General features: G+C 47.8%; 1 protein-coding gene and 1 long non-coding RNA gene across 2 annotated transcripts in view; one reads left to right on the plus strand and one right to left on the minus strand.

The window, feature by feature from the left end:
* Positions 1–1,682: 1,682 nt before the first annotated feature.
* On the minus strand, positions 1,683–8,421 carry LOC309579813. Its single transcript, XR_014226925.1, has 3 exons — positions 7,245–8,421; positions 4,007–4,229; positions 1,683–3,109 (listed from the first exon to the last, which is right to left on the minus strand). It is a non-coding gene; the product is annotated as an uncharacterized lncRNA (long non-coding RNA).
* Positions 8,422–9,298: 877 nt separating this feature from the next.
* Positions 9,299–23,917, plus strand: part of SETD1B (SET domain containing 1B, histone lysine methyltransferase) — a 47,560-nt gene continuing 32,941 nt past the window's right edge. Inside the window, exons 1-6 of the mRNA XM_082293251.1 lie at positions 9,299–9,430; positions 9,781–9,935; positions 10,352–10,450; positions 10,943–11,213; positions 14,335–14,447; positions 17,123–18,298. Of these exons, the coding sequence (XP_082149377.1) occupies positions 9,358–9,430; positions 9,781–9,935; positions 10,352–10,450; positions 10,943–11,213; positions 14,335–14,447; positions 17,123–18,298 (1,887 nt within the window). The 5' untranslated portion in view covers positions 9,299–9,357. The remainder of the gene's footprint in view (positions 9,431–9,780; positions 9,936–10,351; positions 10,451–10,942; positions 11,214–14,334; positions 14,448–17,122; positions 18,299–23,917) is intronic.

Consider the following 23,917-nt stretch of genomic DNA (forward strand, 5'->3'; position numbering starts at 1 on the left):
GAAATGCAGCAATGGCTGTGTGGATTTAGTGGAAAATAACTTCAGTTAGAAACTAGCCTGCCCTCTAGAAGGTTAAAACAACTAAAATATCTGGAAAACATATTTTAATTAAAAGTTACCTTAAAAAAAAAAAAAAGCTAAAGCAAGTTAAAAAATAAATCAGAAAGTAGACAAAGATAAGAACAGAGCATGCAGGAATCAAGTCTGAACAAAAGGCATGGGCTATGAAAGCAGAAAACCACAAATGGCAATGGGTTGAAATGTAAAACCTACAGTTCACTGTGAAACATGAAGGATGCTGTTGTATTCCACACCTCCTCTTCCTGGCTGTAGCTGTCTCAAGGTGAAGGGCACCAATGAATCAAGCTCCTTCCCTCTTCCTGTGTTTTCTATTCAATTATTCACAGGCTGTGCAAATTCTGCTTTATTTCCCCTCTCCATATGCCACACTCTCCTCCTGTTTTTTTTTTTCTTAATTCTGCACTGTGCCTTTGGCCTCTCTCCCATTCCTTTCTCCTCAGTGTGTGCCCCCTGCTCTGCCAGGATCTGCTGTCTTTGTAGCCTCTGCTGTGCACATATGTTGGCTCTCCCCTCCCCTCCTGCCACCCCCTGCTCCACCGAGTGTCCCTTCTCCTCGCTCCAGCGTTTTTGCCAGCGGGTCCATGAGCCAGCCAGCAATGGAACGATTTTGCCATGGCCACTGCTTCCGTTTCCATGTTGCCTGCTCCTCTCCAGCAATCAAGAGGAACCCGTGCTGTTCCCCTCATACAGAACAGGCAGAGACAGCCCTGCAGCTGCTTAGCAACTGGGAGCTGCTGTAGCGCAGCAGCACAGGGAGCCATGGACAGCACAGCCTTCACCGATCCAGCGCCTTCGGGCCCATTCGGCAGCAACCCAGGGCTCAGGGGACCAGCTGGGACACTCCCCACTGTCCTGTCAAACAATAAATCAAGATGCAAATCTTTAACTGTGGGATTGAGAGCAATAGTGGCAATGTCAAGGGCAAAACAAAGTCTTGGTCTCGTGTCACATCGCACCAGTGGGAGACCCTGCTCTGATTTGTAAGCTGAACTCATTCCATTTGATCTTTGTCATCAGTTTCTGGCTGCAACGTTTTATACTCCATCACTTATAATCAGAATGTTCCTTGAATGTGCTGCATGTGTTAAAAACGTTCCCAGGTCCCCAGCTACCATCACATCCAGACTGTTTAACGAAGTGTCCAGAAACACAAGTAATTTAATGCATAAATATCCTTTTAGATTACTTATTTATATCTTCATTTCCTTTTGATGCAAGTTTTGTAAGTGCCTGGCATCTTTAAATGGTACATTCCTTTCATTCTTTCTCTTTTATTTCTGTAAAACTGTACTGTTCAGGGGCCATGAAGCACTGAACTGTTTTGTAATTTGATGGCTTTAGAATGCTGATTAGAATTGCCAACCGTCTTGATTTATTTCATGATTTTTATAAGCTTGAAAGCATTCTTAAAAATAATCAGTTCTACATCCTGATGGGATCACAGCATTTCAATGGCAGCTGCATTTCAATAGGCAAGAAGCAACACAAAACATTCTGCAAGTCAGGTGTTGAAACAGCTTCTTTATTCCTTTATAGCTCAAGAAAGATCAGATCTCTGAAAGCACTCACTCCGTACCTTACAGAGGTAGCTTTGTCATAATACTAGCAGAAATAATATGAACACATACAGTTTAAAAAGTAACAAAAAAACCCCTCAGCTCTGGCAAATAGCCAACACATCCATCAAAATTTGTCTGGATCTTAAACATAGTAAATGTTTGTTCCACTGTTGGGTGTCACCATGCATCTCTGCAGCCCGGCAGCCAAACAACGCAGCCTAGTGATTCCCTGTCATTGTTCAAGGCTCACATCCCATGCATCCTCAGAGCATGCTGGGACACAGGTGAAATCTGTCAGCAGGTTGCTTATTTTGGCTGACAATTCCCTAGACGGATCATCTGTTGTTCTAAGGAAGGAATGAAAAATTTCATGGCAAGAAAATCTGAACAGGCAAATACCCTGTCCATATTCCTACTCAATATTCCTTTGATATTCTTAGCCTGGTTTCCTAAAAATAAAACTGCCTAATGCGACTGTATTGCTATATGTCATTTTCCCCCTTCCTTCCTCCACTCTCAATCAAATTTGGCAGGGGGGAAGAAGTCCTTAATGTACTTAGGTCTTGAATGAATAGCTGGATAGAGAGTATGTAATAAGGCATCACCGCTAAAAAACCCATCTAAACAGGAAGGTCTCAAAATGTATTTTGTAACCACGCTGCCCCAGACCTCTCATCTTTCTTTTATGGGTCCTGCAACCACCTGTTTTGTGCTCTGCATTATTTAATGGCTACATAATAGACACCAGGGCAGGCAAATGTTGCAGTGTGCCTCTGGCTCCCTTCCAGCTCCTAAACTAGGCTTTCTTCCCATGCAACTGGGGTGTGGCAAGGGATGGTGTGCAACCAGACCTCCTCCTGACACAATATTGACACTGCTGAGGCGTGTGTACACATACCCGGAACCAGGAAACACCCACAGTGCAGATAGGTTGTTTATCTGGAAGAAAATATAAAATCATGACCAACCAAGTTTGTAGGTGACACTCAGCAGTATCAGGAGGGAATATCAAATAAAAATTAAAAAAGGCCATTGCAAGCAACAACACTGTCCAAGGGTTTTCAAGAGGACCAGAGTAAACATGCAAAACAAAGAGCACAATCCTACAGTACAGGATTGTCATCCTAAGAAGGAGCAGATCTGAGAGTATTTTAGCAGCCCTGCTGGGAAACCAGCTGAACATGGGCTGGTGTAATCCCTGGATGCCTGACAGACACATCTGAGCCAGGAGGGCTGTTGGCTCGGGCATGGTCACTGCCGATGGCTCCGTCCCCTTCCGCCCAGATCAAAATGGTGACAAACTGGAGCAGGAACAATTACAGGATTAGCAAAGACGGACCCGAGGGGGAGCTCTGCAGCCTGCAATGGAGTGTCTAAATGCTCAGCCTGCACAAAGCTACGAGGGGATGGAAATCTGGTCATGGAGCATTCCTCTGCCAAGGAGACTGAGGGACAGACACATCCAGAATCTGAAAAGCAGAAACTAGACAAGTTTAAAAAGGTACTTTGATTTCTAGTCTGTCAGGTAGATTTTTGATGGAAACAATTTAGTCTTATTTTACTCCCTTTCACAGCCCATTTGAAAATGAAAATCTGATCTTTATCTAAGATGCAGCTATGCTGCAGTTAAATTCTTTCAAATGAGAAAAAGCAAAATATTCACAAAAATCCAGAGACCTGCATAATGCAGGAAGCTGAACCAGATGAACCTTGGTCTCTTTTGTCTCTTATAATCTATTAATCTAGTTTCCTTGCACAAGCAGTGGATTGTGACTTGAAAACCTTCAATATAAAGGATTCTGTGTACAAGGCAGTCTAAAACAAAATGTTGTGAACAGTCAGGATCATTGTTTGGCAGAACAGCTGCATATTTTTTATTTCACTTTGCCTCTCAATCTAATTTGCTCTTGTTGCAACACTTTGCCAAAGAAATTAAATCACTTCTTATTGATAACAGACAGTGATATAATTAGCATAAGAGTTTTCCACTCAACAATGCCGGGGAGGGACGCTGTGGGCAAGAACAAACTCCTTTGCTTCAAGAATGTGCACAGAGTCACCACAAGCTGTTCAGAAAAAAAAATTTTTGTTTTCCCCTTTTCCCTGAAAGACCTCTTTATCTAAAGAGTCTCATGCAGCAAACCAGGGTCAATCTAACTGAAGTATGAAAGTCTGGTTTGACCTTTCTGGGATTTAAACACACTGTACCAGAACATTTCGCTTTTCAGATACGAGGTTCAGCCATGAAACCACCCACTCTGAGAGCACAACCGGTCTCAACTGCCTTGGTGACTTTTAAACTACACTGAACATTATAGTCATTTAGAAACTCTAAAAACGGAAAGAAATTTTCGGCTCAGACTTACAAAAACAACTTCCAGAAGTGCTGAGGACCCACACAACTCACTGGGGCGGCACGGCAGGCTCGCTGTCCAGAGCCTGCTGCCCCAGCAATTTCTGGCCCTGGTTTGCACGTACGCAGCACCAGGCACACGCGTTAGGACCTCTCCCAGCTGGAGCACTTCATGGATTCTACCACCGGGAACAGCCGTCCTGGACAGTGATTAATCGCAGACATAGATCAGAGTCCTGGAAAAATATGCAGAGAGATGCAAGTACAGACAAAGCTGTCTAAGCTCCCACAGTATTATGGTCTGGCTGTGTCGCTTCAAAGCTGCGTTAGGCAGAGCTGGTTTGCTTCAGGGTTGAACAGATCAACGTTACGGTTTAAATGCTGGTATTGCTAACAGCCAAATATATATTTAAACATAAATCTTAAATCCCAGGAAAGTTAATAGCCCGATGCTGTTTAAATATGCCTTTTTTAGTCGCTTCACGTGCTGACTTAACTCATTACGATGCAAGCTGCAGAAACGTTTTCACTACAGTTCAAAAACCCCTGCAAACACGAGCCCAGCTCTGCGCCGTACTTTGATCTACACGCCGCCTCTTTCGGCCATTTCCAGGAAGCTGAAATGCTTTTCACCTCTATTGAGAGATACCACAGGAGCATTTTAATGGTGTTCAGCTAAGAACAACGTCACCGTTCCTTCCGATTTTGCCAGCAGACGGTCACTGAGAGCCGCCGTGACCGGGCCGGGTGCTCAGCGCTAGCTCCAGCGTGGGCCCGGCGCTCCTGGCCGGGCAGGGACCGAGCGGCGGCTCGGGCGGCCACGGCTCCGAGCGCCGCAGCCCCCGACAGGGCTCGCAGCGCTACAACGCCAGCCTGGCACTGCGTAAACGCTTTGGTTTTGTTGTTGGTTTGTTTGGTTTTCTCCCCCTCCATAGGAACGTGTTCTGTTTTGTGCAGACGGTTTGTCGCTTGTTCTCGACATAGAGCCTGACCCGGTGAGGAGCGAGGGGGAAGCGAGGAATGGAGCGATGAGCGCAGTCGTTGCGAAAGGCGCGGGCTGCGGTGCCTCCTTCGCGGTAGCACCCTGCTCCCTCGCAGGGAAACAGCCCTGAGCCTCGGCACATACCACAGCACAGGTTGTACAAACCCACGGAGCGGCTGGTGCTGAGCCGAAGGAACTGCGGGCAGGGCGCACCCTGCCCGGCACATGCCGCTCCCGCAGGCAGCCTCTGCCAAGCAGCCACTTACCTTCTCCCTCCCTCAGGGTCCGCAGGACGGTCCTGCTCTAGCCTTACCAGGGAGGCCACCTCTCTACAGTGTTTGCTTTTCCTCCCTGTCCTGCCCTCTGAAGTGGTTGCTCAAGCCAGGCTTTCCTGGCTCACCTACTCTGGGTCTGCAGTGAGCACAAGCTGCAATTCCCCGCAGAGCACAGCGAGGCTTGTGAAGTTCCGAGATAACCCCCAGCCTCCACCCAAAGCGAGCTGCAGCAGAATCTGCTCGGGGGGGAAAAAAAAAAACCAACAAACCACAAGTAGAAAAAAAAAAAAAAGGAAAAAAAAAAAAGACGCCACATGTAACACCTCATGGGGTCATGGCGGCTCCACTGCAGCGCGGCACCGGCTCCGCGCCAGCCCTGCCCGTGCGGGCCCGGGGAGCTCGGCGCTGCAGGCCGAAGGAGGCAGGGCAGCGCTGCCCCGGCTGGGTGATGGCGGAGGGGAACAGCCCAGGAGAGGCAGAGAAGGAAAACAACAAAGAGCCATGTGACGGGGAGCGGCGGCCGCGCTCCCCCCCGGCGCACCCGCTCCGGGCGGGGAGGTGGTGGCGGCGCCCGGCCCCTCCCGCGGCCAGCGCTGCTTGTTCCCCCCGTCCCCCACACGGCCCGGGCTTTAATTTTTTGGTGCATTTTATTTTTTCCCTTATGCGTGTGTGGAGAAGGAAGATGGTGTTGTTTGTTCCTCTTTTTTTCCCCCCTCTGCATTAGGCGAGTTCCATGGCTTGATGTTTTTAAAGCGAGCTGGAGGCTGCGGCGGGGGAAGGGCGGTGTTATTTATAGCAGCCAGGGCTGCGCCGGCATTATCCGAGCTGCCTTTGTCCTCCCGGCCGGCCGCCCCCCCGCCCGGCCCGGCTGGAGCGCCGCCAGCCCCGCTGCCGCAGGGCGCTCCCGCCATGTTGTGCGCGGGGAGAAAAAGCCGCCACTCCCTGCCCGGCTTCACTCTTCCACAGCCCCTCACAAAGCGCTGGGGAAAGGGGGGGGGCGAGAAAGGGGAAAGAAAAAAAACCCACCCCAAACCCACCATTTCCCTGCAGCACCCGAGACGGGGAGCGCCGGGAGGCAGCGGGGGAGAGCCCGCCGCGCCACCGCCCAGCACTGAGGACAACGCGGCGCCGAATGGAAGGAGAAGCCATGATGGCGGCTGCCCTCACACAACACGGAGCGCGACCGGGAGCGCCGTGCCCACCGCCGGCCGCCCCTCCCGCCGCCCGGGACACGGTGCTGCTGCAGCCTTTCACATAATAAACCCACCAGAATTCGGCGGGGAGGCCATTTCGTGGGCTGGGTGGCGGCACTAAAGCACAACTGCTGTGAATATCAACTGCGTCACGGCTCTCCATCTGTAACACTCAGGCTGCAAAGGGTCCCTCACTTGGAAGGAAACTCCCTCATTTTGGATATACTTCCAGACCTCCTTTTTCCCCCCTCTCTCCAAGTCACTACCTCTCGGTATGAAGGATTTTACAGTGCTTTCTAGGGAGATATCTGCCATTAAGATTCACCGTCGTGAAAAACATCCCCCCTCCCCCCCCCCATTTTGTTGCCTGTTTTTTGTCGAGCTTCTGTAATTAGACGGATAAAACATGTAAGGGATCCCTACTACCACCACCACCTTCTCGCCTTTTTTTAACATCAAGCGCACTAACATCTTACTGTCCACAGGCAGATACTTTTATTTTTTTGGTGCTTTCAATTTAACAGCCAAGTAACGCCTGCAATGGATTCACAGCGTCTCTCCGCACAAAAAAAAAAAAAACCAACCCACCCAGGGCTGAGGACGACCAAGAGCTTTGTGCAGAAAAAGAAATCAAATCCCTCCCTGAAAACAGACGTTTCAGAGGCACTGTTAGAGGTTTCTGAGGAGAAGGAGATCGCCACCGCTTTCAGACGACCATTGGGATCTTTCCACCCAGGACAATACCATTAGCTACAGGCCTGGGCTATTTGTTCCTCTGCAAGGGCAAAAGGGTTTACTTACCCGCACACCATAGTTGAATGCAGCTCTGAAGGTGAAGTTGTTACTCTTTTTTAAAATAATGGCTATAAATATATATATGATCTGTATCACCACTTCTCTTGTAAGTTTGCAAGCCAAAGCGGATCTTGTTAAGATAAGTTACGGATCTTTGTATGGCATTGGTCTAGCATCAAAAAAAGAGGAAAAAAAAGGGGGAAAAAAGCTATAGAAAAAGTCCAGCTATGTTGACTGACCGTACACAGGCGAGGACTCCTGCTCGAGGCTTAAATCTACCTTCCTGTGGCAGATTTACTCTGTACATAAAAAGGACGTTCAGTGTTTTTCCACAGAGCACGCAGACACTAAAAATATTCTCCTCAATAGTTTTAGGCTGCACGTCAGTGTGAAAACACCTAGTTAACATTTACTGGTTCTAACTTTTAAGCGTATCTTAGCCAGATATATTGCTTTATAAGTAAAATATTTCAAAAAGCATAAATTGGTTTAAACAGACAAAAACATAAGACATGCAAATGAAGGCTTAGCAATAAGGACCACTTCAGTAACATTAACATGAAAACTACACTTAGCAAGGACAGAATGGATTGGGTACTTACAATGTAAGAGGAAAGAAAGAAAAAAAGAAGCTTATCATAGTAAAATTGCCTTATTTTTGCCAGAATTCACTATTCCTATACCTATATTTAAAACATTACCTTTTAAGCACCAAAGGAGTTAATAAAAATGGCCAGTAAGCAAGTGTTTAATACAGGAGAGAAGTCTCTCAAATTTATTGTTCAGTCATCAGAGCTGCTTAAAGCTTAAAAACCCCCAAAACAACGAAAAAATATAAAAAGAATGTATTTACTCTTTTTTTGTTGGCATTCGAAATTGTTAACTGCTGACATAGGGTGTGCCATGACCTAGTTACACAAGACAAAGATGGATCCCGAATCATAAGGGAGAAAAAAAAAAATCCGCATTACTCTCTTTTTTTTTTTTTTGTTAAGGGCTTGATATATATATATATATATTTAAATCTTCCTTCTTCAGTGAGTCGTCTGGCACCGTGCTAGAGGCTCCCACCACCCCGCGTGGTGTGGATTCACATGGCGGATCCCCCTTTATGGAACAAAGGAAAAGCCCAGTTGGCCATTTCGCTCCACTGCAGAAAAATGGCTGCGGGTCCCGCGGCCTCTCCTTGGCTTCTGCCGCGCGGTGCTTTTACCCCGCCGTCTAATAACTCAAGCCCCATGGAAGCCGCGCTCCCATTGGCTGCGCCCGCCGCGCTGCCGCCGCCCCAGCCAATGGCGCGGCCGCTCCCGGGGCCGCCGCGGCCCCGCGCCCCGGGACGGCCGCGCCATGCGCCCGCCGCGCTCCGCCCGGCCCCGCGCCCGCCGAGCGCCGGGGGCACCGCGCCGCCCGCCCGCCCGCCTTTAATACCGAAAACAAAATGGAACCTCCCCGCTGATTGGCTGACGACGGCTCCGGACCTTTAATAAGCAAAACTGCTCCCCCATCCTCCATCACCCCCTCCTCTGCGTGTGTTGCCACCCCCCTATCCCCCCCCCGCACTCTCCGCCGCAGCAGCGCGGCGGGTCCGCGCTCCGCCCGCCCCCGCGGTCGCCCTGGCTCGCCGAAGTCTTCCCCTAAAAAAAGATTAAGAGAGGAAAAAAAAAAAAAAAAAGGCAAAAAACCCCCAACTTGTCCCACCTATAGGTCCATCTTGTTTAGAAACAGTTTGCGCTAAGGTAAATGCAGCGGGCAGATTCCACTCGCCCCCCCGCATGCCGTTAACCCCGCGGCGGGGAGGGAAAAAAAAGCCGCGCGTCCCGGCGGCGGCCCATGCGGCGGCACTCGGCGGCGGCGGGGCGGCGGCGGGCGGCCGCGGGCCGGGGGCTGCGCGGCGCGGCCGCCGTGAATGTGCAGGCGGCGGAGCGCGGTTAGGCGTTCGCGGCGCTCGCAGCGGTGTATTGTGGGATCCCGGCCGCCGCCAGCAGCGAGCACACACAATATGTGGTGGCTCGCGAAAACGGGAGGCAGGAGCCTGGCGGGCAGCCCGCGCCGGTAACCGGCCCCATGTGAGACGGGAGCTCGCCTTTCGCCGCCCGGAGACGATCGGCCGCCCAGCGCGATGTCTTTCCGAGAGACCAAGGCGGGGGAAAAAGCCAAGCACCCTGAAGATCATGGCAAAAAGCAGAGTTCAAGTGAGATTGGGTCTTTTTCTTCTTCTTCTTTTTTTTTTTTTTTTTTTTTCCTCCTCCTCTCCTCCTCCTCCCTCTCTGCCTCTTGTCTGGCTGGGGTGGAGGGGGGGACCCGGTTGGCAATTCCCCCATTTTGGGGCTCGCTTCGCGGTGGATTTCCTCCCTGCCTGGGTGTGTAGAGCGGGCGGCTCGTTAAAAAAAAAAAAAAAAAAAACACACCGAAACGAAGAGGTCTTTGTTGAATATTTTTTTTAACTTTATGGTTTTTCGTGTGGTTTTTTTTCTTTTCCCCTTCCCCCTTTCTTTCTCGCCCCCCCCCCTCTACCCCCCCCCCCCCCCCGCCCCGCGTTCAGGTTGGATCAACGGAATGGAGAACAGCACGCAAGCCAGCACTTCTGTCGAGAAAAGAAATCACCATTGGAGAAGTTACAAGTTGATTATTGACCCGGCTCTGAAAAAAGGACAGCACAAACTCTACCGTTACGATGGGCAACATTTCAGCATGCCTGTGAGTGGGGGGCTCCCGGGTTTCCCCCATTGTGTCGTGTCTCCCCCTGCCAGCCTCCGTCTTACCGGCGTTTTGGGGGCTGGGGGTCCCTCCGGGTCGTGGTAATCCCCGCCGTAGCACATGTGTGTGGGAGGGGGGTCTGGGGGGGACACGCACAGCCACCAAAGTTACAGCCACCTGACACTGTGTATTCAACTGTCAGGAGCCCAAACCTGCGGCTTTTTTCTGTGTTTTCAATCTCTGTGCTTTTCCCAGCAGTATTGCAATTTGACACGTGTGTGTGTGTGCGCGCTTTCCCCTTCCCTTGAGACAGCCCGTGCTTCCTTGGGGTTTATTTTTTCTTTTATTTTTGTCTTAAATTTCAAGCCTTGTTGTTGCTGTTTCTGTGTTTTCTCTCCTCTTCCTCCTCCTCCCAGAACTCGGGAATCGCTCCTGTGGATTGTGTCAGGGATCCCAGAATAGGGCGAATATGGACCAAAACTAAGGAGTTGGAGTTGTCTGTCCCCAAATTCAAGGTACTGCCCTGACTTTTGGCTTTAGCTCTGTATACTTGTTTATCTGGGAGTGAAGCCTGAGTTCCAAATAGTTTAATGGACTGTTTAAATGATAGTCATATTCCTATTAACATTGTTATTTAGTAAACTGTTTAACAATAATCCTCTTCTATGAGGATAACAAGAAATCAATGCATCTGTCTAACGAGATCACTTGAAGGTTTTGGAGCTGGGACTTCTCGGGTGGGGGGCAGTGAGGGGGGACTCTCCACTGACAGTACGGCTCAAAATGCATCTTTGTAGCCCAGAAAGGAGCCGGTTCCAATGAATGGCTGCAGCGGCAGAGCCTCTGTTTAGCTCTGAGGTTCATCCAGAGCCTCAGAGGCTTTTTTTTCCCCCGAAGTTTGCAGGATGCTTTAACCCCCTCCCTCCCGTGCCATGCTTAGGTCCTCCCCCACACTCATTAACAATGCCAATTATTTTTATTGTTCCGCACCTTGTGCCCGTTTCCAGATTGATGAATTTTACGTGGGGCCAGTGCCTCCCAAGCAGGTCACCTTTGCCAAGCTGAACGACAACATCCGTGAAAACTTTTTGGCCGACATGTGCAAGAAATACGGCGAAGTGGAAGAGGTGGAGATTCTCTACAACCCCAAGAACAAGAAGCACCTGGGCATTGCCAAAGTTGTCTTTGCCACCGTCAAGGGTGCCCGGGAGGCTGTGCAGCACCTTCACAACACCTCTGTCATGGGCAACATCATCCACGTGGAGCTGGATACAAAAGGTGAGGGGGCACATTCGGGCCTCATGCGTTTGAGGTTTGCAGAGCCCCTGCCTGTCCCACTCTCAACCACAGAGGTTGTTGCAGAGGGCAGGGACCTGGTGATTAAAAATACGAAGGGAGCCGGCAGCGGGTCTGGTGTCTGGGGCCTGGGCGAGTCACGTGGAGCCAAATGTGTTGTCTGTTGCTAAGAGACAGCCCTGTAATTTGCAAAATGCTGCCATCCTGCCTCTCCCCTGCCCGTCCCTGTCCCTGCTCGCTGTCCTCCCGTGTCCCCCATCTCCTTGCCCCAGGCTGGTCCCTCTCAGCCGCCTGCCAGGGCTGCTGGACCCGGTGGCACCTGCCTTTTGCAAACTTGGGATTTTTGGGCAAGTCCTGGTTGTTCCTGGGACCCAAATGCGTGGATTCCAGCGGCAGCAGCGGGGCTGGGTGCTGTCCTCTGCGTGCCTGGCATTTCATTGATACTTAGAGCGGACCGGGGGCTGGCACAGCAGAGTGCACACGCAGCACTTGTCGGTGTGTGCGAGTGTGTAAGTGTGAGACTGGCTCTTAAAGTGACAGCAGCTCCCTGTCCTGGAGGAGCCAACTCCCAGCCCCACACTGAGCCCTCAGAAGCCCAACAAAGTTTCTGGAAGTGTGAAGGCATTGCGTTTGGTCTGTTCTCTCTCCTCCAAGCATGCTAGTGAAAGGGCTTTGCTGAAATCTGCCTGAATTTTAAAAAATGTCTAAAACTGAGGAGGTGTGGATCAGTTGCTGATTGTATTTCTACGTTCCAAAGGCGGCATTTCTAGCTTAAAACTTACTTGCTGCACTCTTTATTGGGAAAAAGACATTGCTAACACCATTTTCTTAAAAATGATGATGTTTTTGTTCTGTATTAAAAGGTTTCAACAGTTTAGTGCACAACCAACACAGCAGTTGGTGTGCCACATGTGATAGAGTAGAACAGGATGTTTATTGACATTACTGACCACTGTTAGAAGAAAAATCACAGTAGTAGTATAATATTTTCTGTTGGGAGCTAGGCTTGGCCTTACATATGTATACTTTGAAATTCTAGTATCAATAATTTTTACAGATGGGTTCCTTCCCTTGTTTTGAAATTTGAAGGTAAAAATCACGTTTAAGGACAAATTAACCACTTGCAGATTTAATAATATAAGCTAAAGCTGTTTTGTAAGTGATGGATGTCTTAATGACAATCATTTTAAACATACTACCTTCCTCCTTGTTCTCCTCCGTTTATAAACTACGCTGCAAGTCTTGACCAGGCAGCTGTTCCAGAAAGTTTGTAGCACATCAGGAAAATGAGGGGGGGGGTTATGCTTCTGTTTCCTGGGAGAAAATGCTGAAGTCAGTTTCAAATTGCATTGCTGTTTTGTTTGCCATCTTTATGCTCCCAGTGTATTTTTTTTTTCACACAGTTGCTTCTCTTTCGTTCTAAAAGAGTAGGATTGTCAGTGTGCTATAATCTGTCAGAATCAAGTAAAAATGGTGATCCTAAAATAGCATTAGCAGGTTAGGACATACTTAAAATACGTATGTGTCATTTTCAGCATTTCTTTCTAGTATTCTGCTTTGCAAGACAATGAAAGGTTGGTTAAAAACTTTGTTTTCACAGTGTAGCAAAATAAATATTAGGAGTGAAAATGTCATTTTTATCTGTCTGGCGTGAGCATAGGCCTGGGAATCTCAAACTAATAAATCCAGTCTCCTCATCTGAGACAGGGTTGTTTAAAGAAACTCTTCTGGCTCAGTTTATCCATCTACAGACTGGACACAATTAGTAATTACTTGTCTTAGAGCAATAGCTAGGAATCATTTCACATTCATGAACCTCTTTGAAATTGTAACTTTTCCTGCATTCTGTTTGGGATCCAGGAAGGACTATGAAACTGTAACAATTACTTTATGTTTTTTTAAGAGCAAGTGAAAATAAGCCTAACACTTCCATATCTGTGGCATTGTAGTGTCATGTGTGGGTGGTGTGTGTTAATATTTCAAGCTTATCTTCAAACTCTTGCAGTGAAGAGATCTATTTTGTCATGACTTCGGTTAAACTAAAACAGTTTACATAGTTGGGGATGTGGCTCAGGACTTTGTGAAATGATATTTGATACCCAAATAACTCCATCTGCAGCGTTTGTTCAAGATAAATAAGTCTTTTTCAGGACAAAATTGTGCTGAGGGGTGCTTTGTTTTTGAATTGAGCAGGGTGATTCACAGGGAGTTTGGGGTTTGATCCTGCGGGGCTTTCTCATGAAAGTAGTCCTGGTTTTGGGGAGATATTGCCTGAATTCATTTTCTGGGCTCAGGTGCTAGGTCTGTCCATTTTTCTATGTATTCTTTATCTTTCAGAGCAAAATTCAGACAGTGTCAGGGTCTGATTCTGTTGCCTTTGAAGCTGATGACAGATTTCTTACAGGCTGCAAAATAAGTAGGATTAAGTTTTTGTAGCAATGAAAAATTCAATAGTAAGAAACTGGGTCTTTGTAGACTTTAGGAATGAAAAGGCTGAGGCTCAGTAACACTATATGGGACAGTTTGCTTCTCTGCCTTTATTCTTCGAAGGATGCCACTGAGTTCCCCTTAAACTAGGGGGGGAAAAAAAGGATTAATTGGTGTCTTTTTGGAAAGACAGCATTCAAGGTTTTGTCCTCAGCATTCCCATATATTGTGTTTGCATTAGTAACAGGCAGTTTCTATGAGCAAGGTGTGTGGGGAGAGCTTTCTGAAGTGGCTCTGGGTGTTGGCAGAGGCTTCTCCCTTGGGTGAGAGTTTCACTTCTCAAATCTGCAAGCTATTTGCTTGGCACTTTGGAGAGGAGGGAAACGGCTGCGCTCCAGAAAGCATGGTAGAGAGCAGAGCTGCCAAGGAGGCTGAGAGAGGAAAAAGGATTTAGAAACCTCCTTGTCTTGGCTGGAGAAGGGAGTGTCTGACTTCACTTGTCCAGCAGATTATTTAAAAATGATCCCTGTGAGCTCAGAGGTGATAAATGCTCCTCTCTTGTGTGGATGCAGTGGGCCGGGAGTGGTAGCAGGGTCATGTGAGTGTCAAGAATGTGTATTTTTACATAGACTGTGATATTTTAGTTTAATCGACTCTTGCATTGTGGTCTGTGCAGGTGAAACCCGCATGAGATTCTATGAACTGCTCGTTAGTGGTCTTTACACTCCTCAGACCCTCCCTGTAGGCACCGAACAGGACGTGTCCCCGACTGGGAACGAAGCTCTCCAGGTAGGTGTGCTTGGCTTTTTTTTTTTTAAGAATAACTTTCTAGAAAATCCCAAACATTAACATAAGCATTTTAACGTTTTTAATTTAGCTTCTTTTCTTTGTCTTGCTGTAGTTCCAGTGGATGTTACTAATTCACATTTAAATAGAACTTGCTCATAATTGCCATAGCAAATGTACTTCTGAATGTAGAGCATGTGGCTCATCTGTGCCTGCTTTGCACGGGAAGTGCTTTTTGTCTTTCTGAGTGAAAAATGCCTACAGAACCGACAGAACGTGCCCTATTAACATTAGAAATTCCTGCAGTTAGGACTGGATCAGATCTGTCCCTGAGATGAGATTATTCCCTTGAAGTCAGGGGAATGATTTACAGTGGTACATTTGGCCTGGCGTCTGCGGTGTGTAATCCTCAGCGCGCACGGACTTCAGCCTTGCTTAAAGGCTAAGAGGTGGAAGGTGTCTGAGCTTCAATAGTGGCATCAATTTTCCAGAATCTTAATTAGTTGCTGGAATCAGCTTTTCATAAAAGCACTGGACAGAATTCCTGCGGGCTTCCAGGGGTCCCTCGATATTTAGGGCACAATTCTCTATGTGGCTTTGCACAGTTACCTGCTTCCCTGTGAATCCGACTGGGATGAGAAGGCTGGGGGGAGGGAAGCCTGTTTGTGTGAAGTCATCAGCCTCTTTGGCTTGTCTAAATGTACTTTGGCTCCTCATTGTGACTTAAGAACTCATTTTAAGACATCAAATTTGAAAGAGATTTGGCAGAGATTTTTTTTTTTCTTTCTCTCTGCTTCTCTGCAACTTCTTAAAATGCCATGATTTCATTAATTCTGTGATCAGGTGTTCTCAGGTCAGGTAATAGCTGTACATTGAACATGAAAATCCCATTGATCTGAAAAAAGTAAATATCTCCTCCCACAAAGCACCCCAACAGCACCAAGGCAAAACTCCGGTATCCTTTTAACAAAATCATAAAGAGGTTGGTTCTTCCTGACCTCCCAGCAAGGTGCTTTTAAAGGCAGAAGGGAGGCAAGTAATGATTTTGCTGGGAGCCCTGCTATGAGTAGACCCTGACTGCTCATTTCTGCTGCTTCCACATCTCAAATAAAAATGGGCAGATTTGTTCTTAGTCTTTTTTTCAGGGTTAACAGCAAAACACTTAATTGATGGTATCGCCCAAAGCAGTCCCTGCTGTAATTATCCTTAAGATTCTTTCTCTAGATGTTGTGTTCATATGTGTTATTTATTGTCCTGAATTGATTTTTTCCCAATTACCACCAGAATTATTGCCTTGTGAGTAACTTTTAACTGTTTGCATCATGGTTTTGACACTACAATCTGCCAACAAACTTGTTTGCTGTTGTAGTTTAGTAAATTACTCCTGGCATTTGCTCCTCCCCTCATGCAGAGCAGCAAAGACATGACAGTTCTGCAATCCCTGCCGCCAGGCCATACACAAACCCCACTGAAAAACAGTCCACAGCACATCTACACTAAAGGTGCAGAGGTGTGGATGTTGTTAAGAACCAGCCACATGCTTCCTGCTCCTTTCTGTGGGTTTAGAACAGTTGAGGAAGAAACTTTACTGGTGCCTCTGTGGTCGTCGTGTCCAGGGGGTCAAACTGAGAGCAAGTCCACGCTACTGAGTGGGTGAGATGTGTGAACATAGCAGCTAGGTGAGAGTTCAGCTTGAGTTTGATGGTGCTGGCGTGTTCCAAGTAGGTAATTTTACAGGTCTGTGTCTACCTGTGCTTGAGAGAGGAGCAGCCAGCCTGTGGCCTCACCAGTTGACTATCCTGGTGTGCTCTTGAGGAGCTGGAGCTCAGTCCATCCTCTGTTGCTACTAGGAGGATTCTCACTGAGCTCCTGCTTTGCTTTATGGAAAATTGATTCTGGAGCTGATGATTAGTATGGCACTGTTATGACTCAGCAGAGTCATAACTGGAGCAGGGCTGCTCCTAGAAACCCCCTGAACGTGCCTGTGAAGTGAGTTGCAGAGCAATTACTTGGCTATTCTGTAGTTTTGCAGGGTTTCAGTTTCACATGCCGCAATCAGTAGCTCTCTGAGCATTTGTCTTTGTGAAAAGCTTTAAAATGGTCTTTCTGGCGGTTGAGAACTTTTTGTACTTTTTATTTGTGTAGCCTTCTCCCTTGTTACAGATGAGCGGCAGGGAGGATGTTGGGTCACCTCTGCTGCATGAGTTTGGCTGCAGGCTGGCAGTTCACTCATTTGTATGTTTTGATTTGTTCACAAAAAAGATAAATTGACAATTTCACATCTCAAGGCTCTTCTTATTTTCCTCCCTGTTTGCAGTTTAGACAAGCATTACATAGTTGCTAGAAACTGGAACTGTTTCAGCTAGAAATGGTGTGCAAGTCTCCTGTTCACCTGATGCTCTTGGGGGGTAGCTTAGAAGAAAAACTTGTATCTGCTTTCTTCTTCCTCCTCTTGCAGACCAGTTCCTCTTTGCTTGTCTTTTTCTTTTAAATCAAAGGGGACTGTTAATATTGGATAATGGTTTGTGTTTTCAGGGATGCTGTAACCTATTTATTTTTTTGCCATGGAAATCAGCACGAACTCTTGGGTGCTCAACTCCTCTGAAAACCAAACAGATTAGACAAATACCTTTATAAAAGTGTGTGTTTAGGTGCTTTTCTCTCTTCTGTCGTTACAGTTGACGGATTCCCTGAAGCGCATGAAGGACAGTTCCCTTTCTTCCGCGGGATCCTCCGTTACCCCAAACAGCAGCACGCCCTTTTCCCATGACACAGCCTATTCCAGCTGTCGGCAAGACACCCCAAACTCGTACAGCCAATTCACCCCGCAGTCCCAAGGAACGCCCCACACCCCACGCTTGGGGACGCCGTTCTCCCAGGATTCCACCTATTCCAGCCGTCAGACAACGCCCGTGTACCATTTTGGGCAGGACAGTGGGTACAAACCCCGGAGGCACGAGACGAAATTTACGGATGCGTACAACCGTCGCCCGGGACACCACTACGTGCACAACTCGGCGGGGGTGTTCCGAGGCACGGAGCATCAGTTTAGTACATTCAAATCCCATCAGCAGGAGCCAGTTCAGTTCTCTCACACTCCTCCCCTGAGCCACTCTAGTTCTTCGAGCTATAAATCTGCCTTCTCTCCCTACCAAGCACCAGCTGTATTTCCCCAATCTGATGAGCAGCCGTTTCCCCAAACTTCCAGGGAGACAGAGTACCGGAGACCTGCTCCACCTCCCACTGAGATGGTTGTGGAAAGCAGTGCTGCCCCAAGCATCGATTTTGTCCCAGTGAAGGAGAAGCCGGAGGAGCCTCCGCCCTTGCCCGACTCGAACTCTGTTCCTGAACCGAGCACAGCATCCTTCTCTCAGACTCCAGAGAGGAGTGAGACCCCTGGCACCCCCACCATGGAGTCTGAAATGCAACATAACAGTTTGGACTCAAGGATTGAGATGCTCTTAAAAGAGCAGAGAACAAAGTTACCCTTTCTTAATGAGCATGACTCGGATAATGAGGTCCGAATGGAAGGTAGCCCTATTTCCTCCTCTTCTTCCCAGCTCTCCCCCATCCCAACATATGGTTCAAACTCTCAGCCCGGTTTCAGGGGTCAGACGCCTTCCTCGCGCCCTTCCAGCACAGGCTTGGAGGACATCAGCCCCACACCGTTACCTGACTCTGATGATGATGAGCCCATCCCTGGGACAGCTTCTCTGAGTCAGAATTCCCGGGGGACATCAGAGGCCAGCATGACTCCCATTGATCAGCTGAGCAGGACCTCCAAAACTGAAATCTTGGAGGCTAAAGAAATGGTGCCTGGTGATCAGACTCCAACGTCAGAAAAAATGGACGAGGTAAGTGAGCTGGAACTGAGTTTTGAAGCTTTGCACGTGTCCTCAGAGCTGGACAAGGTGGGGAATTGCACTTTGTGTTGTCAGAGCGTGGGGTTTCTGGTGGCTTTTCCTTTCACTCAAGCCAGCTGGATATGAGTTAGATGTGACACAAAGTAATGGTCTTAATCAATTTGCAGTCTCCAGCTTTCCTTATTTATAATATCAGCCTGCTGCAATTTATAGCTTCAGGAGAGCTCAAGGACTGCAGAAGCCACCAAAGTTTGGCCAGTATTTAGGCTGTGTCAACGTCCTGAGTGTTGACAAGCACTTAAGCCACTAGAGGAGTTAATGGAGCACTTTCTGCCATTGCTGTGGTCCCTGAGCAGGGCTGTGTATGCAAGCACACACTTGCTTAACGGGGCTTTTATGTTGCACTGAAGTATTGAGTGTATGGGGTGTTTGAAAGCTCTCCAGCTATTCCTGCCGTCTGGTTCCAGCAGGAGACAGTTGCTGGGTTTTAGTACTCACTTTGCTCCGGAGGGAGGGAGTATTTGAAAGGGGGAAGCAGTTGACTTGTGGGGGATGTGCTCCACTGAGTCTTCCAATAATAGAGTGGAGCTTGTTGCCTCTGCTGGGGCATTTGTGGCTGAAGGAGGGGAGAGAGAGCTGAACAGAGTGGCGTGGTGCCAGCAGACAGGAATTATGTTGCATGGCATGTCTGTTTGGGAGGTCTGTTGCAACAAATGCGAGTATCACTGCAGTGGACTTGTTGGTCCTATTGTACTGTGTCAAGGAACAGTCAAAATACAGATCTTTGCAAATGCCAGACCTTTCTCCTCAATGTTTAGAATGGTCATGCTAGCAGGTGAAACTGCTGTCCCTGGTGTGCAAGAATGCTGCAGTCAAGAGGGCTGGTCTTGTGTAAATGTCCCGAGTGTGATAGATCAATTTAATTTACTCATTAAAGTTTACTGGGGTTAAGCTGGCAGAATGGATTTCTCTCCAGTGGTTTGCAGTTGTGAGGTTTTCACCAGAGAAGCAGCTGCATTTCAGGAGAGGAGGAGCTGCTCCCCTAGCCATGGGCTTTGCCTGGTGCTTCACTGGAGGGAAAGCTCTGCAGCAGTAACAGCAGTGCAGGTCTGGGTGCTAAATAGTGAAAACAATGTGACTGTGCTGGATATTTTGCTTTTGCTGCATGCCTTTCCAAACCTGCTTGTCCTTGCAGTTGCCAGTTTAGCCTTTGAAACAATTCAGCTGCTTGAGTATCTCATTCATCATCCAGGCTGGCCCAGGCCCCCCTCTTGGGAGGCAAGTCCCTGGCTGGTGGGGCCTGATGATGTGTTAATTAGGAATGGAGTTTTGATTCCTTGAGCTCCGGTCTGGCAGGCTTAAGAGAGGATACTCTTAGTTTGCCTAAAAGCCAGCGAGGAAGACATCCCTCGTCTCCTTGCCTTTCTGGGTTTGTATCTGCTGTCCTTGCTCTCATGTGAGTGGGTTGCAGCCAATTATGAGTGTGTTTAGGAAGATGGGTAGGTGCCAGCTTGGTGTGTGGGGTCAGGCACTTCCGTAGCAGACGCTGGGGTTGGGGGACTGGCTGGGATGTGATACAGGGCAGCAACATGCTGACGTTTAAGCCCATGTTAAGTCTTTGTTTCTCCTTAATGAGATGCTGGTGTCAGAAGTTCATGTCGATGGTTCTATGATACAGAATGATGTAAGTGCCTCAATCCTCTGCAGAAGTCTGAAGGTTGATAGCAGGGTCTCCATGCAGGTCATTGCTGCCTTCTTCGTCTCCTCCCCCCAAAAAACTTGATGTTTGTTGTTGGAGCTGTTTATTCAAACTTCCTCTTGGTAACAAATCACACTAAGCTATTCTGACATGTTTGAAAAGTTGCCTGCGCCTTTCATTGCTCCTTGTGATGCATAAAAATGATCTCCATGTGTTTTTGGTTCCTTTCCCCACCCTTCTCCCCACACAGTTTTTTGCTTTAGAAAAAGGCTCTTCTGGCTTCCCTCTCTTTTGCTGAAGGAGCGGAGCTGAACAGTGACTTAACATAGGCTGAAATTTGAGCTGTAGCTTTCCAGCTGAGTTAGAGAGGGGCATTGAGTCTGTGTAAGGGCTGGAAAGCTGAACCTCCGGCTTCAGCCTATTGTGATACCACTATTCAACTCCAGTCCTTCAGAGAATCCTCCGGCAAAACAGAGGGAAGGCAGACACGAATATTTCTAGTGACTGTGTGGCTTGGGGAGCAGAGCAGGAGTGATATCTTAGCATAGGGAAGGCTCATTAAGTATCATAAGGAAGCAATAAAGGACAGAGAGTTTGAACTTACTGACTTAATACTTGGCTCTTCAAGGGTCAGAGCAGCCCCAGGCCAGCTCTCTTTGGGTAGGTGCTGTAGCTGGGAAAATCTCAGGATTCATGAGGATGCCAGCAAAGTCACAGGGAAGTTTTTCCTGAGGTGATCAGTGCTTTTGAAGGACCTCCTGTTTCCCATCAAAACAAGCACGGTTTTTGTCAATGATTGCTGATACAGTAACATCAGTTGTATAGGTGAAGTGCTGTCAAATCATCAGGCAGATTAACCCACCCAGACTTGCCATAAGTAAAGGAGGTATAGCCAAGCCCAGCAAATGCTCTGATTTATCATGCAAGAGCCTGGAGTTTGATTTCAAGATCCAGTATGATGCTCCTAAGCCAGAGTTTGGCAGGGATTTGGGGTGTGGGAGAGGAAGGGCTCTACATCTGTCTGCAACACCTAACCCTGCTAATCTCAGAGCAGTGATTAAGGTCTGCAGAGAAAGTCCAGCTAAGCTTAGCCAAGGGAGCAGGATGAGAGGTAGAACAGTGGGATGTGGGCAGTACGAGGTAAGGGGAGGAAAAGGATCCTTTCCAAACAGCACAACCTGCCAGACAGGAAGGCAGGGCAGAGAGGGCTTTTTCAAGAAACTAGGAGATGACAAAGAAAAAAGGAAAGAAAAAAAGCTGTGCTGAATTGTTATATGAAGGAAATTTTTGAGGGAGCAATGTACAAACTTTCTTTCCTATGTGCTTGAGAAGATAAAAAGGAAAGAATTGTAATAATTTTTTTTTTCACAGGATCTTTGCTGTTTCGGAAGTGCAAAGGTTAAGTATGTACAGTTTGACGTTTTGACATCCCATCTGAGCCAGGTTTTGTTTTGGCTTGGCTTGTGACGGGAAGAGGCCCTGCCTTTGTGCTGGGGAGGGTGACAGGATTGCAAGGAGTCACTTCGTTGTATGTTGATTATGCCTTTCATGTTTCAGCTTATGAATGTATCAGTTTGTATGCATAGCTGGTGTGTAATAGGAAGACTGTATAGTTGACAATGGTGTTTTTCCAGATTTATAAGTAGAAAAGCACTTTTTAATTGAGGGATCAGCAGTCTCCTGTTCTCCTGGTAGTTTGGCTAAACACTGACTTATTGAGATGGGAGGGGTGCCTTAAAAACACCAAAGATCATCATAAAGATCCTGAAGCATGAATGAGGCGAGCGCAGTTCTGCTGCTTGCTGGGAATTTTAGCAAATGGTTTGGGGAGTGAACTGGAAGTTACACAGTGCCCAACAGCCCTAGAGACCCTGAAAGCCACCGCTGTCACCAGCTGTCTCACCCGGCTGTTGTGTGTGCTTTGAATGCCGTGCTGGTTGCTGAGGTGCCTCTTGCAGGACAGCATCAGCATCCCTGGGACAAGCTGTGTGGATGCAGTGGGTCCTCTCGCAGCTACCCAGGGCGAATTTCCCAGCTGTGCTTACACACAGACGAGGTGGGTCAGGCTCAGCCCTACAACAAGCTCTGCTGAAGTCCCTGAGGTTACATCTGGGCTGAATTTGCCCTTTGTGTTGAAGCGTCTTTGGGTTCTTGTGTGGTCACGGCCAGAACTGGAAGAAATTTTTGTTGAAGTGTCATATTGCCCCTCTGGAGCCTTAGCAGGATGTGATGACATTCCCCTCAAGACACTGCCTTGTGTCTTGTGTGGCTCCATGCTGCTGCATCCCCATCCAGCCTGGGCATTGTTTCAGTAACTGGTAAATGATTCCCCATTCCTGCAGAGCCAAATTCAGCCTTTAGATGTTCAAACTCTTGTGAGACAAAACAGAGCCCAGGTGTTGTCCAGGCAATGAGAGGAGCTGTTGAAGGTTTTGGTGCTAGCAGTACCTGCAGTGGTTGCCCCAGGGGCAGTTGATGTCCCTTGGAGCTGAGCTGAGCAAGTCCATCTGTGCATGCAGGAGGATGTTCTTCTCCTGTACCCTGCTCCCACCCATGGATTGTGTGGGTTGGAGGTGGCCCCTGGGACATTGGTGATGAGTTACATGGAGCCTCCTAAAGATGAACCCAATCTCACTCTACTGAGGGATGTTTCTGGGCTGAAGAGCTCAGAAGTGATTTATTCAAGGTAAATGCACGTAAGGTTGAGAAGGTAGATCCTTAAGAGCCAGGAAATTTGATACCTTTGTTTCCACAGTAACTGTGCCTGAGTCCTTGTGCCCATAAGTAGCTGTTATGTATATATAATATATAGATACACCTGGGATCCAGTTTACAGCTGGAGTGGGATTCATCATTTCTGGAGGGAGATGGGGAGAGTAAATGGGGGAAATGGTTGCTCTGAATGTAGTCTTTTAATTGAAGAAGAGAGAAAAACCTAAGAGCTGTGATTTATGCCCAGTCTCATAAACACTTTTTCAAATTTTCCTGCCTCCTGAGCTCTTGCAAATGCGATCATGCCTGACAGAACCGGTTCCTAATGGAAACTCAAAAAATAGGTATCATATTATGACCATGAATTTCCAGAAATGCAGCCAGCCAATGCCCAGGCAGCAGAGATTTGGATGGCTGCTGTGGTTTTACATGTGAATTACACCAGCCATGCTAAACCTGTGAAATTAAAATGAGAGTGAACTGCTTAAGCTGTGGGTTCGGTTCTGCCCTCCCTGACCCATGTACAGCAGCAGTGAGAAGCCACAGGGACTTCAGGGGATCTTGTGGACTTTAAGCTTGTTCAGAAAAGAAAGGCAGCACACAAATCCCTCAAAAGGTGATTTAAATGTGACTCTGCACTGGGCCCTTTGAGAGCTCAGGGATCTGTTCAGCCTCTGAGTCCTGAGGAGGGAGCAGGCTGGGGCAGGACTGCAGCCCTGCATCCTCCTGGGGATGCTGAGGGTCAGTTCCTAAATAACCTGACCAAGGCAAGGATGTCCAGGCTCCCAGAGCAGTGGAGGTGCAGGTTGTTATCTTACCTTTTTTTTCTGAACTGATGCTGGAAGACCACAGGCAGGGACTGCTTCCTTGTACACTGATTCATTTACCACATGACAACCTGCTGCTCCTACAAAAATTTATATGAAGCAGAGGAGTCTGTTCGTTTTTGCTAAGTTGTATTTCACTTTTTGTATTTGGCTCTCATTTGATTCTTGGAGTGCTTGCAGAGTGGTTAGCAGAGCAGAGGGCTTGACCAGACAAATGTTCAATAGAGGAAGCAGCAAGAGGTAACAAGCCCAGTGTTGGTTTTTACAGTCACATTTTTAGAGCAGGATTGCATAGGATTCACCTGGCGTTCCTGATGATACACCCCTCATACGTGTATGCTTGTGGGGGGAAGGAAACCTGAATGGAAAAAT

Source organism: Coloeus monedula, assembly GCF_965178545.1.
Source record: "Coloeus monedula genome assembly, chromosome: 18".
Taxonomy (NCBI): domain Eukaryota; kingdom Metazoa; phylum Chordata; class Aves; order Passeriformes; family Corvidae; genus Coloeus; species Coloeus monedula.